Below are 17,868 nucleotides of genomic sequence, written 5' to 3'. Positions count from 1 at the left end.
GAACGGATTCGACCAGACGCCACCAGGATATTACACATATTACATTTTTATAGGCAATTTAGCTTGAAGATTTAGGTTCAATGTTTTTTTTTTTTTTCAAGAAAGAACCCCTCAGCACACATAGGGGAGGGGTAGGTGCAGACTGGAAGTTTGGGACGATTACACCTCACCACACATAATTGAAAAACACCTCACCACCACATAATTTAAAACACCTGACCACCAAGTAATATAAAACACTTCACCACGAAGTAATATAAAACACCTCACCACCACATAATTCAAAACCTCACCACCACGTAATTCAAAACACCTCACCACCACATAATTCAAAATACCTCACCACCACGTAATTCAAAACACCTCACCACCACGTAATTCAAAACACCTCACCACCACGCAATTCAAAACACCTCACCACCACGCAATTCAAAACACCTCACCACCACGTAATTCAAAATACCTCACCACCACGTAATTCAAAACACCTCACCACCACGTAATTCAAAACACCTCACCACCACGTAGTTCAAAACACCTCACCACCACGTAATTCAAAACACCTCACCACCACATAATTCAAAACACCTCATCACCAACTAATTCAAAACACCTCACCACCACATCATTAAAAACACCTCACCACCACGTAATTATAAATACCTCACCACCATGTGATTTAAAAACAGCTCACCACCACGTCATTTAAAAACACCTCACCACCACACAATTCAAAATACCTCACCACCACACGATTCAAAACCACCACAACGTTATTAAAAACACTTCACAACCACGGAACAAAAGTTTGAGGGAGTCGTTAAGTGACAACACAGACAATGCCCAGATATGTAGATATATAGATAAATGACTGTACCCGAGTTGCCGTTTTGTCATGGTTTACACCAATCACAATTCAAACAATTATTTTGTACAAATGTATTTGTAATATTCGTGATATTACATTTTATAAACAATTGAAGTTGAAAACTTAAGTTGAAAAAAATATTTTTTCCCGAAAAAATTCCCAAAAAATAAATAAATAAAATTGGAAATTTTTTCAAAAAAATACCCTTAGGACATACCGACGGGAGAAATGTGCATACCAGAAGTTTGGTACGATTTCACAAAAGTTTGAGGGAGTAGTTCAGTGACAAGACAAGACAAGACAGACACTGCACAGATATATATATAGATAGATAGATTTATTTCCAATAATATGCACAGAACAGCTCATTAACATTGATGTTTTCCCAAGTTTCAATACACCCTGGACGTATCACGTGTCAGGGAGGAATTAACACCTGAATTGTTCCGACTGAGTTTTTCTAACTACCTTCATTGATCCAGCTTTGTCTTGTACTCCAAATATACTTATTTTGAATGAAGGAAAGAAAAATGGCGAAATTAGCCAATTGGACTTGTACTCCACATCAACTTATACGCCGAAAAGTACAGTAAACTTTAAAAATTAATCAGCAACTTTCATCTGTTTGTCCAAATAAAATGCAGAGCAAAGAAAAGAATATGGAGAAAAAAAACAAAAACAAAGACAACAACTTTCATTCTCTTTCCAAAACGACTTGTAAAGACGACTGATGTATGACATCGCTCCAACCAGGGTGGGTGAGCAAATTAACTCACCATCCAGTGGGCTCCTTGCAGCAATTGCTCAAAGTTTTCAAAGCCTGAATAACAAAAGGAATTGTTTTTCAACAAACAAAGATAACATGGTTACATGAATATAACGAAGAAATATAATCAAATTGGAAAATGAAAACCGAATGCACAACCACAAAGTTTTCAATACATAATAGAAGTAGTCAAGGAGCCCATTCAACATTAAACAAACACGAGGATGCAAGACCATTTGCTTCGCTCACAGGAATACCAATCTTTTAGACAGAGATAGATTTACATATGCACGATTGCACGCGAGAGTAATTTTTGAGGTCATGTGTGACCCCCCTTCCCTCAGTGAAGCCACTCCTCACGTATGGAGAATACAGTGCAGAGGGGAAGATGGAAATGCATATGTAATAAATAGATATTATAGTGTTTTGACCGACAAGTTTTAAGAGAAAATAAATATAAATTAACTTTCTCCATTTAAAAATCGTACGAACAAATTACTGAAATATCAGCTGCTTTTTTGCTCGTATCTTTTTCTCACCTGTATTGCAAGTAGGGCATCCTGCTTTGTGATGCTTTAAAAGGTGGTGTATAACCTTAAATGCTGTTTGATAGGGCAATCTATTACTGGAATATCAACAAAATGGAAATGTTGAAAAAAAAAAAAGGCATTGAATATAGCAAGTGTTTTCTAAATCGAATCAATATGAGAAACGCGATTGAATGAGACTCACCATTAATATAAGTGAAGAAGAAGATGAAGGAAGAATTATTTTTGTTTTAAGGTAAATGAGTACGGTTTATATTTGTGGAGATTTGGAATGAACGTTGTGGATGAAACATCTTTCCAAGAAGAGGGATAAGTGATTGTGTTTACTTCCTGTGAGTGGGTTCATTGAAATCTATTAATCCGTTCTCAAGTTACAACACAACAAAGAAAACAGACAGACAGGGATGCATTTTATACAGACATTTTATACAGACATATATATATATTTATATACATTTTATACAGACACAGGCTCCTTTTATAATATAGACAATCACAGATACAGACCAATGTGTAGAGCAATGGAAAGTCCAATGGCTGACCACAGAGAGAATCGTCCACCGACCCACTGCGTACACACAAAAACATTACATGAGAACCAGGGCTCTCCAGAGGAAAGCGAGATATTTGAATAAACCATGACAAATTTCCAAGAGTAATTTACTTCCCATAACCTGAAGGATAATTATTTGGATTCAGAAGATGAACGTCTTTGGCCTGCTCATTCAAAGTCCCTTCAATTCTTCATTAGTGTTCAATATGTTATAGATCTCTCCAAGTGAGTGAGTGAGTGAGTGAGAAATGTACCGTCTGCAAATCGTGCAATACTATATAAAAATAAACATGCAAGTGCCTAACAGGATAAATAATAATAAATAAATAAAATCAACATACTCACATCCCAAAACTCAAACATGTTGTTGATGTCAATGCCAAATTCGGCTACTTTTGGCTGAAAAAGAAGCAAAAATAAATATATAAGAGGTTTCAAGGGAATTACATTTTTCACTTTATAATCAAACCACAAAATGATTTAAACACATACGTTTCAGCAATATTTTACAAATAAGTTTTTCTTTTAAATTCTAATTTTTTTGAAAAAGCCAACATCCAAAAACGCTTGCAATGTGTGAAAAAGAAATGCCAGCATGAAAGGAGAGGTCTAAGAATTCTGGACAAAGATATTCATTAATGGCTGCCCTTCACATATCTATAAATATACATATTTATTTTGTTTGTTTTTTTGTTACGTTTGTGGGGGTAGGCATGGAATACCTTAGAAAAGTTCAGAACGTGTAGGTTTTAGTATGGGCCATGTGACGCGAAGACGAAGAAACCCATCTCAATGTACATAAGCAGGGTAAATGTTCAGGTTAAGAGTGTTTGCATGTCTCCATAAGGGGCGTGCCTTTTGTGTCAACTAGTTCTCGGGCGTAAGATTAATAACCCCATGTGTTATTGCCCCTGTGATTTTTCCCTTCAATTTTATTTCATCAAAAAGGGCCGCCATTACAACAGCCACAATCGCCTGACAGTATAACCGGACATTACGATCGGCAAAAACGAACCCCGACGTCATCCGAACAGAGATGAGATTCCACCCCCCGACAACTCGTGATGGGGAGGCCACGCCTCGAGCTTCGTCATTGGACGTCAAGCCCCGCCCCGAAGACGATTGGTCGTGGCCATGTACTGATGTAATCGGACATCGGTGATTGGACAGAGTGTGATGTGATGTCAGAGCGGTGGAACATTCGAGAGCTAAGAGCAAAAAGAAGCCGTCTCGCCATCTTGGTCTCTTTTTCTGGTCTTGGCATTCGTTGGAGCCGGTCACATTTTCTCTCATTCTGGCTCTCGGCTTGAGTGGGCACTGTTACCTCGGGTGCGCTCCTGGAGGAGGGGGTGGTGTTGACTGTGGTGCTTTTCGGGGGAGGAGAGAGCCGCGTCTCACTTGGCGGTGGAAGCGAGGAAGTGTCAGTTGGCTGCTTGTTCACGGGAGTTTTTGGTGCCATTTGTTGGTGCGCTTCCATGCAGTGGTTTGGAGGCGACGAAGCCAACCCCCCTCGTTGAGACCAGAGTTAAGTGCCAGCTGGCAGGAACATCATTTATTTTTGTTTAATCTTCCTCCTTGTTTGTATACAAATCTGAGAGAAGACGTCTCAATTAGGAATTATAGTTTTTACCTCGCCTTTCATTCATTTTCATTAAATCCTTTATTTATGCATTTCATTCTTGTATTGTGGATTTTGCTTGTCCCGTATTTGTGTTCGTGGGTTCGGATTAACCCAGTGTCGGCTGTCTGATCAGATAAGGCTTTGGGCCTTTCCCGCGCGTGCCAAAGACAATCCCGCCAAGGTTCGAAGTACACCACAGAATTAAAGCTCGTTTCGGTCACCCGTCACCCAGGGGTTTTAACCCCGGGGACGCGACGCGAGAGTGTGAGTGTGAGTGTATATATTAATATATATATATATAGGGTCACCTTTCCCCTTGTATAGAGGGACGAGGGTACTCAGTTCCCAATCCACTGGAATGCGGCCTTCTTTCACCACCAGATTACAGATCTCTGTCATTCTCTTCACACCCCAACTTCCTGCTGCCTTCAACATATCTCCCACAACTCCCGTCGGCCCTCCCGCTTTTCTACCCTTCATTGCTTTTATCGCTTCCTCAACTTCCTTCTCAGTTATCTTCTCTGCCGAGCCTAAAACTGGGTTACTCTCTATGTTGCCATCCCATTCATTCTCTGTATTCAACAGCATTTCCATATATCTTTTCCATCTTCCTTTAATTCCATCTGGGTCGACAACGATTTGTCCCACTTCATCCTTCAAGCAGCTCACCCCCATCACATCACACCTCTCTTTCACTATCTGCTTTGCAATCCTGAATACTGCTTTCTGACCCTCTTCCGAATCCAAGCGTTCTCCGAACATTTTCCTACATGCCTCCTGCGCCTTTGCTACCTCTTTATTTGCAGCCTTCCTGGCTGCCTTATAACTTTCATGCTCTGCTGTTTCTGCTCCCGTACCCTTCGCCTTCTGCCACTCCTTGAACTTCTTCCTCTTCTCGTCAATCCTCTTTCCAACGTCATCATCCCACCACCATGTTTCCGAGTGCCTCGGTGGTCCTTTTGTCCATCCACATACCTCACCAACGGCTCCCAACAGACTAGCTTTCATTGACATCCAACCACTTTCAAGCTCAACCACATCATCCTCGACCCTACTCAGCCTCTCTTTTAATGCCTCCCTTACAGTCACCTCTTTCAACCTCCACACCTTCATTCTCGGTTGGTACTTCACCCACCGAGCTCTGCTCGCACCTTTCACCCTTACGTCGCAGACAACCAAGTGGTGCTGTGTATATATATATATATATATATATATATATAAATATATATAAATAATATACATACATTTTTTTAAATGTATAAATACAGTACGTAAGAATGTTATAGGTGATAAAGGAGTAATATAGATCAGTTGTCACATTCGTACCTGTTTAGCATAATAAATATGGTACCTATATGGAAATGCCAGGGAACGTATTTAAGGATGTATCAGGAGTGGTAATCGTGATTTCCCGTCCCCTTAAATATGTTTCCAAGCTCGACTGTCCTTCACCACGCTAATCATCCCTCTGTAAGCTATTGTATATGTCTTCCATGACCGAATGGATGGCCCAGGCCATCCAGGAAGAGTACTCTGCTTCATGGCACGACTTTCCTGATCCCTCGCTGTGTGAAAAGGCCGCTGTGGTTGCAGCAGCAGCGGGGCGCATGTTACGACATGGATTGGTCTGAGCGCAGAGCCAATGAACGGGCGGTCGCGGGGTGAGTCTGGGAACAAAGGGTAGTTGCAGCCGTGTTGTGTTGTTTCTTTGTCGTTGGAGATATAGGTCTGGGTCCCACATTACTATTGAACACCCTTCGATATTTTCACCAAAGACATCACCATCAAATGTGATAATTAAAGAGAATCATTTCATTAACAGGTCAGATTGATCCTGGATACGTTCTGTACTTCGTGATGCACATTAAAAAGAAGAATGAATTTCAATCACAGTGCCCAATAAATGAAGAATTGGTGAAAAAACAGCAGATGTTATGAAATGACATACATACCCCATTTGTAGACAGAGCAACAAAATGTTTCGCTACTGCTTCTGGCTGCAAATAAGAAAAAAATATATATATATATATATATATATATAAAATGATGTTTGTGTACACTGCACTATATATTCACAAATTGTTGTGGATTTGCAATAAATAAACAGAAACTGCCAATATTCCAGTTGTTGGCCTTTTAAAATCAAAATAAATCATCTTAAAAGGGCATGCGTCAGGAAAAAAGGAAGAAAACAAACAACAAAAAGAGCAATGGCTGAGCATTAATTGGCTGATAACTTTACTGATGGAGTAATGTTAGAAATCCCACAAAGCAACACTTTTGATTAAAGAAGATTTGATCAGAAAAGGAAAACGGCATGATAATAATAAAACAGTGAAAAAGAGGGGGAGGGAAGGATGGAGTGGTAGGTCCAGGGGGTCTGGGCCCACCTTTTCAGGACAAAAGAGGAGAAGTAACAGGGAGGTAAAATAATTCGCAAACGTGCTGCAAATGCCACAAGGGTAACTACTATTCATTGACATTAGGAAATCCATCACTAATGTCTCATCTAAATAATTGCCACAAGGGTAACTACTATTCAATGTCGTTAAGAAATCCATCACCAATGTGTCAACTAAATAATATATATATATATATATATATATTTGTATACTGAATCGAGGCTCGTGAAAGAGCTAACATTTACTTCACAAACAAATCAAACAGACAAACAAAATATATAAAAAGAGGGAGCGGAAGACAAGATGGGGAGAGAAGGGGAAGCACACAAACACAACTTTTGAGAGCAGGGAGATGTGTGGGAGGGAGAGGGCTTGGGGGGAGGGTAACTCCAAGAGGGTACTCAAATACTCAAGATACTTTTCCTCAAGAGGGTACTTGGGGGGAGGGTACTCAAATAATTGCCACAAGGGTAACTGCTTTTCATTGTCGTTAGGAAATCCATCACTACTGTCTCATCTAAATAATTACCCCAAGGGTAACTACTATTCAATGTTGTTAAGAAATCCATCACCAATGTCTCATCTAAATAATTACCCCAAGGGTAACTGCTATTCATTCCATGTCATCACCCATCCAAACGTACGATATTTTCGAGACCCGTTAAACCATCCCACCCCTCTCAAAATGTTGCTTATGTATCCATCTTATGCACCACTTGCGTTCTCCCCCAACCTCCGGTTACCTGCATCCCCTGTTTGTCCGTCTCAGTCTACCTTCTCCCTCCACCCTCCTCCAACCTCCGGTTATCTGCATCCCCTGTTCGTCCGTCTCCGTCTACCTTCTCCCTCCACCCTGCTATTGGAGTTTCCCATCTCCTGCTCCATCCTTTTCTTATGTTGTGTCCTGATCTGTTCTGTGTCATCGCTTTTCCACGAGCCTAGACTCGAATTTAAAAATAAAATGGATACAGTAATACTGTGATTTACATCTCCCCATTTGACGTTGTTACATCATTAATACCATTACCTGATTTGCATCTCAACTCGCACCTACGTCGCTTTAAACGCCAAACTTTTACTCTCGAGTGTTTTCAGCACTTGCAAGATTGACAAAGACACCAGAATACATGAGTAAAGTCCCACATGAGGAGATCGCCCAAACACCTGCTGTACTTTGTGTTGCACGTAAACTAGTGTATTGTACTGTAGATTGGCTAAGAGGCATGGTAAAAGCGTTACCTTAAAAATGAAATGACATATTATATTGGTTGAACGGATGATGGTGAATGTGCTGAGTTATTGGGTTGTTTGGTTTGCCTCCGACTAGGATGGGTACCATCTATAACTAGAAGGCCGCAATCGGAGATCGCTCATGGTTCCCGGTAGAGGCAACTCGTAATATTATTTAATTTATAGCATTTACAATTCTGCCTCATAATGAAAACAAAGGTTTTTTTTCTCTCCAAAAGCCAGGACATCAAGGACACAAACACTAAACACTTTATGCCTCCCTCCAGGAACCATAATAAATGCCACCGTTCATTGAAGGAGGTGGAACAGGTCGAGGTATCCCCAACTTGGACCGCTTTCACAAGAGGTTTATTTGTTTTATTTTAATACGTCTGGTAATTGTTTTTTCATTTATCTATACTAGGGCATGCCCGTACTATATATATATCTAAAATTATATCCCCCCCCTCTATTTACATGAAATGGTTTGGTCCATTCGCAAAGCCAAAGCGAACGGCTTGCGAGTACGGTGACAATCCCCCCCCCCCCCTCTATTTACATGAAATGGTTTGGTCCATTCGCAAAGCCAAAGCGAACGGCTTGCGAGTACGGTGACAATCCCCCCCCTCTATTTACATGAAATGGTTTGGTCCAAAGCGAACGGCTTGCGGAGTTTGGTAAATAAATCGCCATAGCTCGGTAACTACTTCTCCGATTAATATGAAACCTTGAAAAGGCACATCCTCGGGTCCCCAGCAATATACCTGGCAAGTTTCAAGTATATCGGACCCGTGGTTGTCGAGAAACAGCGGTCACAGACAAACGACACACAGACACACAGACACACACACATACACAGAGATTACTGGAATTATAGATAGATGCATGTGTACTTGAATAGAACTGGCAATAATCAAAAAAGGGTAATACCACAGGTAAAAAGCGAAATAGAATACTTTAAATGGCAACGTGAGAAATGCATCCACCACTTATTCCATTAATTCTTAGGAGAAAAATTCCCTTTGTTTTTCATAGTTTCAATATTCGTCGCACTTTTCAGTAACGAATCCCCGACATAAACCTGGGTCGAACAGAACTTCAAATGTTGAACAAACATAATAGATGGTAATGTCAGGATGATGGGGCATGGAGCACACCTGTATTGTGCAGCAATTTGAGAAAATTAAATCACAGGAAGCTCCGTGGAGCACAAACTTGGTTCAAATGATGAGCACAAACGAACCGACATCCGGGATGGGACATTTGTTACTTTCCCGATTTTATTTATGAATGGATCAAAGTGCTTCCCAGAATCGACACATTTCGGTCCACACGGAACCATCGCGATGCCTTCGATCCGACGCATAATTGTTGTTGCTGTTTATCGAGATTAAGAGTTTGGATATTTCCTGATGCCAGATTCCAGTTCGTCAAAGTAACAAATATCCCAGTTCATAGAATTTCCTATTCCAAGGAAACAGGCCAGATCAGCATGGCCGGGAGAGCTAGAGCCGGAGTTATGAAAATTAGCAATAGACTGGTGGATTAACCATACATTTTTATTCATTCGTTAAAAAAAAACATCCTATCAATTTGTGGTGTCATTGATGTTGATGACATACCCATTCAGGGCCTTGATCAAAATGCAAGCTGGTGTTAAGAATGGCATAACAATTGAACACCACAACGGTTTTTTCACACTCGCAGAGCGTACCATGCATACACTACCATTAAAACCGCAGAATTGAACAACACATCATCTTTCACAAAACAAAATGATTAAAATAAAAATCCCAAAAAAGGAAAACGTGAGTGAAGAACGATTAAATGGAACGATCGGGATATGCTAACTCTGTGCTGGATAGCAGATATGGAGTTTCTCGGGACAAGTTAATGCTGAAATGACCGACAACCCATCACCACAACCAAGCAAAAATTGTTGTTTGAGAGGGAGGCTCACAAACATACACCCATCCATTCTCTTGAAATTAAAAAAAAAAAAAAGAACAGCAAATAGATGCTTCATGTATTTTCATGACAGCGGCGGTTGCACCGCCACATAAATAAACTAGGTCGACACTCGTAGTACGGATAAACTCGCCTCGCGTGTTCATTCTGAATAAAATACCATCGTTAACTGGCCCACTGCTATTATGGCCCATATACCCATACCATCCATGTGCCCTGTTATGTCACATCGTTTCTTGGCATGGGTTATGAATGCTATAAATTTAAATATTCACTCACATTGGGTCATTGGTCAGATGTATGAACTTTCAGATTTTTTGGATAAGGATTTCAATTCAACCAATTATGGCTGGAATATCACTTCACCAATGATGTCATCGTTGACACCCTCTATACCCCCAAGGGGAGTTGATGACATACGCCAAGTTTCAATTCTTTCCTTTGAGCGGTTTCAGAGAAAATGATGTCCAAAATATTTTCCTATAATCTAATATGGCTGCCATTCCATGTGATCTATGACATAAGAGTTAACAATAAAATATTCTCCATGGGGAGTCCCTCCTAAAGTTTTGCATCGATCGGACAAGCGGTTGCAGAGAAAAACATTTTTAAAACGAAAAATATTTACACGATAAAGGCACACCATTAAATCCCCTTCAGAGTGAGACTAACAAAGGCTAACATTGGTACATTTTGACAAAGTGCGCAACTTACATTTTTGGCTGTTTGCAAGAACCACTCCTTGGCGGAATTGGCATTTGTAATCGTCTCTTGTGTTGTGAACGTCTGGAAAAGGAATGCAACAAAATTAACAAACAGGTCGAACTTTGAGCAAATGTGAATCAGTCTGACAATATCACACTCGGGACAGGATGGGGCAAGCACCTTCCTTACCTTAGATGCAATGATGAACAGCGTGCTTTCAGGGTTAAGCTTGGACAGTGTCTTGGCCAAATGGGTTCCATCAATGTTGGATACAAACCAAGCATGAGGTCCACCTTTGGAATATGGCTTCAGGGATTCACATACCATCAAAGGGCCCTGTAAATTGATATCAAAGTAGATGATTACAGGAAGATATTTAGGTATCACAGAAGTCTGGAGTACACTACGTCATGTGCTATAAAAGTATGGGGGGACGGGGGGGACGGGACGTGGTAGAGCAAAGGTAAAAGAGCCCGGTGTGGGCTGACGATCTTCTCTTGAGGTTGTAGTTCAGACGTCTGCTGATTTGGGGAAACCCCCTGGGAGCCCCCGATTCCCTGGGAGGCTCCCTGATCCATAATCAAAACAAATCTAAGACTGAGGAATCCTAAGGACCATAGCATAGACGGGCTGTATCGGGTTTCCGAGCAATCGCTTGGTAAATAAGTGACGAGTAGGGATCCGAAGCTCCAGGGGGTAATTACACCCCCCCTCCCACCCCCACGGGAACTTGCATGATCCGAAATCGAAAAATCGAAGCCTGAGTGATTGTGCGGGCTACTGTCTTGTATCCATGTGTCAAGTTTCAGAACAATCAGCCGGGTGACAAGGCAGGTGTTGCAAAAATAGCAAAAACTTAACGGACGACCAGACAAACAGACAGACATCACGACCCATTTTACAAGTTCATCTCTTCGAGAATCGAGATATGACCTAAAAATGAGGAGCAGGGAAGAGATGGAAAATGCAAAAAAAGGAGAGTGGAGATCTTAGGGGAAAAGGAGAAAAGCATAAGTAGAGGAAAGGAAGAACAAGTGATGTTTTTAAGCAGTGAAGCCGCTTCAATATTAGGCTATATCCTTCAATATCCGCACATCGGACAAAAAATGAGGAAGAACCTTTCTAACCCACTGCATTTATTTAATTCTAAAGGGTAATTCTAAAGGGTGCGAAAGAGCAATTTTAATGTGTTATAAAGGGTAATTCTAAAGGGTAATTATAAAGGGTTCTAATAAAGGGTTTTGTTTGTTTCTAGGCTTTGCCCATTTCACGTTAAAAATGCCAAACCCAACCGCTTCTTTAGGACACGGGTGCGATTTTTTTTTTCTTTTTTTTTTTCTTCGAGTAGACAATTCAATTATCAACCAACCAACACACGAATCCCATTTATTTCTCTACAACAAGCTTCAATTCAGCACTTAAGGGCATGGTGATAAACTTGTTCCATCAGATGGAAAATCATGTAATGTGATTGTATTGGATGCAGAACTGCTTACCAGGTCAGAGCCACCAATGCCGATGTTAACTACGTCAGTGATGGTCTTCCCGGTGTAACCCTTCCACTCACCACTACGAACTCTCTGCACAAAGGACAAAGCAACAAACCCTGCAATCACCATTCTCTACCCACCTTTTCAATCCTCTTTCCCCAATCCTTCAAATAATCATCAAATGAAAAATCAACATCAAGCATCTATGCACACTATTTCAGAAACCCCACATTTTTAGTTATATTTGATGATTTAAGCGAAGTGAAGACCTTACATGGCAGAACTTCTTTATCTTCTCAAGCACAGCATTTACAGCAGGCATGACATCCTGCCCATCGACCATCATAGGATGACCCGAGCGGTTGCGGAGAGCGACATGGAACACCGCACGATTCTGAAAATGAACAGCGGACGTGCATTAAAGGAAAGCATCAAGGATGAAAAGCTTCAAAATAAAACAAATAAAAAGAATATAATGTCAAAGCAAGTAGAGTCATGATAAGACGGAGGATATCATCAGTAGGGGACTTACCTTAACCTTTGAATGCAGTGATTGGGCCTCGGAGGCCCACAAGGTTGTTTTTTTTTTGCAAAAACTATGCTGTACAATTTTTTTTTGGAATGAACCTCATTTTCACTGACTTTGATGTTATACAAAATTCAGTGACATTAAAAAAAAATTTCATTCAGGTCCGTGGGAAAATCTTCATTCTTCACGTATAACCCGAAAATCTGACATGAATGCAGGCCTGGGGCCTTCGAGACCCCGCATAAATGTTGTTGTACAACTATGTTATAACATTATTTTCTTGATATGAGCCTCATTGTATATGCTCCTATAACTTGGTTACAAATAATTCAGTGACAAAAATATGAAAATTAAACAACTTTACACGAATACATCCGTTGGGCCTCCGAGGCCCAATAGCTGCGTTTATGCAGGATTTTTGATGCCTGCATCTAAGAGTTAATGGTATGGTGGAGAAGAGTGAAACAATGCTAACCTATCTTCATTTGCATAATTTGGATAAAAATAACATATACCCCAACAAAATGATACAATTTCAAAAACTAGGAATTACTACATCTGATCATTATCACTTTTCATTTAAATCTGAATAATCAGAAAAATTCCAAACGCAACTTGAGTGAAAGTTTTTAATATATATACAACAACAACATGCATTTTAAGGCCATTTTCCCTGCTAGAGCGGGGGTTAGCCTTGCGGTCCCCATGACAATCTTCTCCATCTTGCCCTATTTTCTGCATCTCTCTTTGTTAACCCCCTTGCCCGCATTTCTTCTTCCACCATCTTTAGCCAAGTCTTTCTCGGTCTTCCCCGTCCTCTACTTCCTTCTACATTCATTTCCATCACTCTTCTCAACCAGTCACTTTCATCCTTCAACACATGACCAAACCATCTCAACCTGTTCCTCTTCACAGCATCAATCACAGGCTCTATTCCCATCATTTTTCGCAATTCATCATTTGTCTTCGTCTCTCTCTCAACGATACTCCACACATCCATCGAACCATTCACATTTCCACCCTTTCCAACCTTCGTTGCTGCTCTACGTTCATTACCCATGTCTCGCTCCCATATATCATAACACTTCTCACACATGCAGCATACACCTTTCCCTTCAGCTTCAACGACACTCCACTCCCCATCAGCACGCCACTCAGTTCCCGAAACTTCTTCCATGCACATCTCACTCCAGCAACCGTTGCCGAGTCTGATCCACCTTCTCCATTCAGCATGTCTCCGAGGTAGCAAAATGTTTTCACACCTTCCAGCTTCACGCCGTCTCCAAGATCCAACTCAACATTTCCTCCATCTGCAGCTCCCTCTGTGCACACCTTACATTTGAATGTAGCTGCCACACTGGTTAATGACCCTCTCAGACCACTACATTTTTGATGAACACACTAGGCGCACATTGTACATTGAATGGAGTTCACTCCGACACCCTTCCTGCACACAGCACAGGGCCACTTCCCAGTTCTTTCCACCTCACCACATGCTTTACAACTTGCCATCACCTTCGTCTTTCCGATATTCACTTTCAGACCTTTTGTCTCCATACATTCCTTCCAATTGTTCATCTTTTCCTTCAGTCCATCCATACTTTCCGCAATCAACACCAGATCATCTGCATACAAAAACTCACGGTAAACCCTCCTTTACGTTCTGAGCCAGCACCTCCATCACAGCTACAAATAGTAGTGGACTTGGTACCGACCCCTGATGCACTCCTACCTTCACCTCAAACTCACCACTGTTCCCGTCCTTCGTCCTTACAGCTGTGCACACTTTTTTGTACATTGCCATCACTACTCTGATCAACCATTCCTCCACTCCCAAACTTCCTCATTGCCCATGTCAATACTTTGCGTGGAACCGTATCGAATGCTTTCTCCAGATCAACAAACCCAAGAAACAACTTCTTCCTCTTCTCCATGTACTTCTCCTGCAACTGCCTCACAATAAAAAGCGCGTCTGTGTTCCTCTTCCTGGCATATATCCAAACTGCATTTCGTCGATCTTCACTTTCTTCCTTATCCTCCTCTCCAACACCCTTTCCAATACCTTCATTCCATGCTCCAATAACTTTATCGCTCGGTACGAGCCACACTCTAGAGGGTCACCTTTCCCCTTGTATAGAGGGACGAGGGTACTCAGTTCCCAATCCACTGGAATGCGGCCTTCTTTCACCACCAGATTACAGATCTCTGTCATTCTCTTCACACCCCAACTTCCTGCTGCCTTCAACATATCTCCCACAACTCCCGTCGGCCCTCCCGCTTTTCTACTCTGAATTGCTTTTATCGCTTCCTCAACTTCCTTCTCAGTTATCTTCTCTGCCGGTCCTAAAACTGGGTTACTCTCTATGTTGCCATCCCATTCATTCTCTGCATTCAACAGCATTTCCATATATCTTTTCCATCTTCCTTTAATTCCATCTGGGTCGACAACGATTTGTCCCACTTCATCCTTCAAGCAACTCACCCCCATCACATCACACCTCTTTCGCTATCTGCTTTGCAATCCTGAATACTGCTCTCTGACCCTCTTCCGAATCTAAGCGTTCTCCGAACATTTTCCGACATGCCTCCTGCGCCTTTGCTACCTCTTTCTTTGCAGCCTTCTTAATTTTCATGCTCTGCTGTTTCTGCTCCCGTACCCTTCGCCTTCTGCCACTCCTTGAACTTCTTCCTCTTCTCGTCAATCCTCTTTCCAAATTCATCATCCCACCACCATGTTTCCGAGTGCCTCGGTGGTCCTTTTGGCCATCCACATACCTCACCAACGGCTCCCACAGACTAGCCTTCATTGACATCCAACCACTTTCAAGCTCAACCACATCATCCTCTACCCTACTCAGCCTCTCTTTTAATGCCTCCCTTACTGTCACCTCTTTCAACCTCCACACCTTCATTCTCGGTTGGTACTTCACCAGCCGAGCTCTCCTCGCACCTTTCACCCTTATGTCGCAGACAACCAAGTGGTGAGACAAAGGGAAACAACAACAACACAACAGGCATTTTAAGGCCATTTTCCCTGCAAGAGCGGGGGTTAGCCTTGCGGTCCCCATGACAATGTTCTCCATTTTGCCCTATTTTCTGCATCTCCCCTTGATTCACCCCCTTGCCCGCATTTCTTCTTCGACCATCTTTAGCCAAGTCTTTCTCGGTCTTCCCCGTCCTCTACTTCCTTCTACATTCATTTCCATCACTCTTTTCAACCAGTCACTTTCATCCTTCCTCAACACATGACCAAACCATCTCAACCTGTTTCTCTTCACAGCATCAATCACAGGCTCTATTCCCATCATCTTTCGCAATTCATCATTTGTCTTCCTCTCTCTCAACGATACGCCACACATCCACTGAACCATTCGCATTTCCACCCTTTCCAGCCTTCGTTGCTGCTCTACGTTCATTACCCATGTCTCACTCCCATAAATCATAACACTTCTCACACATGCAGCATACACCTTTCCCTCCAGCTTCAATGACACTCCCCTCCTCGTCAGCACGCCACTCAGTTCCCGAAACTTCTTCCATGCACATCTGACTCGAGCAACCGTTGCCGAGTCTGATCCACCTTCTCCATTCAGCATGTCTCCGAGGTAACAAAATGTTTTCACACCTTCCAGCTTCACGCCGTCTCCAAGATCCAACTCAACATTTCCTCCATCTGCAGCTCCCTCTGTGCACACCTTACACTTGAATGTAGCTGCCACACTGGTTAATGACCCTCTCAAACCACTACATTTTTGATGAACCCACTCAGCGCACATTGTATGGAATTCACTTCGACACCCTTCCTGCACACAGCACACGGCCACTTCCCAGTTCTTTCCACCTCACCACATGCTTTACCACTTGCCATCACCCCAGGCCTGCATTCGTGATAGCAGGGAAAATGGCCTTAAAATGCATGTTGTTGTTGTGTGTACACACACACACACACACACACACACACACACACACACACACACACACACACACACACACACACACACACACACACACACACACACACACACACACACACACACACACACACACACACACACACACACACACACACACACACACACACACACACACACACACACACGTACTTTTTTTTCAAAGAACGCACCATTTCTTCCAGAAAATTGTTGAAATTAAGAAATCTTTTGCTATCAACATATTTATATCTTTGGTTTGCAATGGAACAAAACAAAAAAGCTGAACAAAAAAAAATCACTAATCTTAGCTTATTCCACACAAAAATCCTAAAATGGCCCCGGACAATACTATTGGCACCTTTTAGAAGTTGTTATAAATAATTAGATTTCAAGCAGGTGATTCTCCTTTACTTTGGAATTAAACTCACCTGTGGTGAGTTGCAGGTGCCTGCAATATAAACATAGGGGCAATTCCCCTGGTGCTCACCTGGTAGAATAAACAGTATACTGCACTGACTAAAAGTACACTACCTGGCCAAAAGTATGTGGACACCTGAACATCACACCCGTATGTGCTCGTTGAACATCTCATTCCAAAATCATGGGTATTAATACGGAGTTGGTCCCCCCTTTGCTGCTATAACAGCCTCCACTCTTCTGGGAAGGCTTTCCACGAGTTGTTGGAACATTGCTGTAGGGATTTGTTTCCATTCAGCCACAAGAGCATTGGTGAGGTCAGGCACCGCCATTGGGCGATTAGGCCTGGCTCGCAGTCGGCGTTCCAATTCATCTCAAAGGTATTCGATGGGGTTGAGGTCAGAGCTCTGTGCAGGCCAGTCAAGTTTTTCCACACCGATCTCGACAAACAATTTCTGTATGGGCCTCGCTTTGTGCACGGGGGCATTGTCATGCTGAAACAGGAAAGGGCCTTCCCCAAACTGTTGCCACAAAGTTGTAAGCACACAATCATCTAGAATGTCATCGTATGCTGTAGCGTTAAGTTTTCCCTTCACTGGAACGAAGGGCTTCACCAAGCCCGAATCATGAAAAACAGCCCCAGACCATTATTCCTCATCTCCCAAAAATTCGGACAGGTAGCGTTCTCCTGGCATCCGCCAAACCCAGATTCGTACATCCAACTGCCAGATGGTGAAGTGTGATTCATCACCCCAAAGAACGCGTTTCCACTGCTCCAGAATCTAATGGCGGCGAGCTTCACAACACTCGACGCTTGGCATTGTGCATGGTGACATTAG

The 17,868-nt window shown here is 42.1% G+C and overlaps 1 protein-coding gene across 1 annotated transcript in view; it reads right to left on the bottom strand.

The window, feature by feature from the left end:
- Positions 1-17,868, bottom strand: part of GPI (glucose-6-phosphate isomerase) — a 102,792-nt gene that overhangs the window by 53,994 nt on the left and 30,930 nt on the right. Inside the window, exons 4-11 of the mRNA XM_068119083.2 lie at positions 12,426-12,545; positions 12,158-12,241; positions 10,851-10,997; positions 10,671-10,742; positions 6,309-6,353; positions 3,081-3,134; positions 2,690-2,750; positions 1,645-1,688 (exon numbers count right to left, since the gene is read on the bottom strand). Of these exons, the coding sequence (XP_067975184.1) occupies positions 1,645-1,688; positions 2,690-2,750; positions 3,081-3,134; positions 6,309-6,353; positions 10,671-10,742; positions 10,851-10,997; positions 12,158-12,241; positions 12,426-12,545 (627 nt within the window). The remainder of the gene's footprint in view (positions 1-1,644; positions 1,689-2,689; positions 2,751-3,080; positions 3,135-6,308; positions 6,354-10,670; positions 10,743-10,850; positions 10,998-12,157; positions 12,242-12,425; positions 12,546-17,868) is intronic.

Source organism: Myxine glutinosa, chromosome 6 (genome assembly GCF_964187855.1).
Source record: "Myxine glutinosa chromosome 6, kmMyxGlut1.1, whole genome shotgun sequence".
In the NCBI taxonomy this organism is placed as follows: Eukaryota; Metazoa; Chordata; class Myxini; order Myxiniformes; family Myxinidae; genus Myxine; species Myxine glutinosa.
The sequence above is the reverse complement of the archived record's forward strand: the minus strand, read 5'-3'. Positions and strand labels throughout refer to the sequence as shown.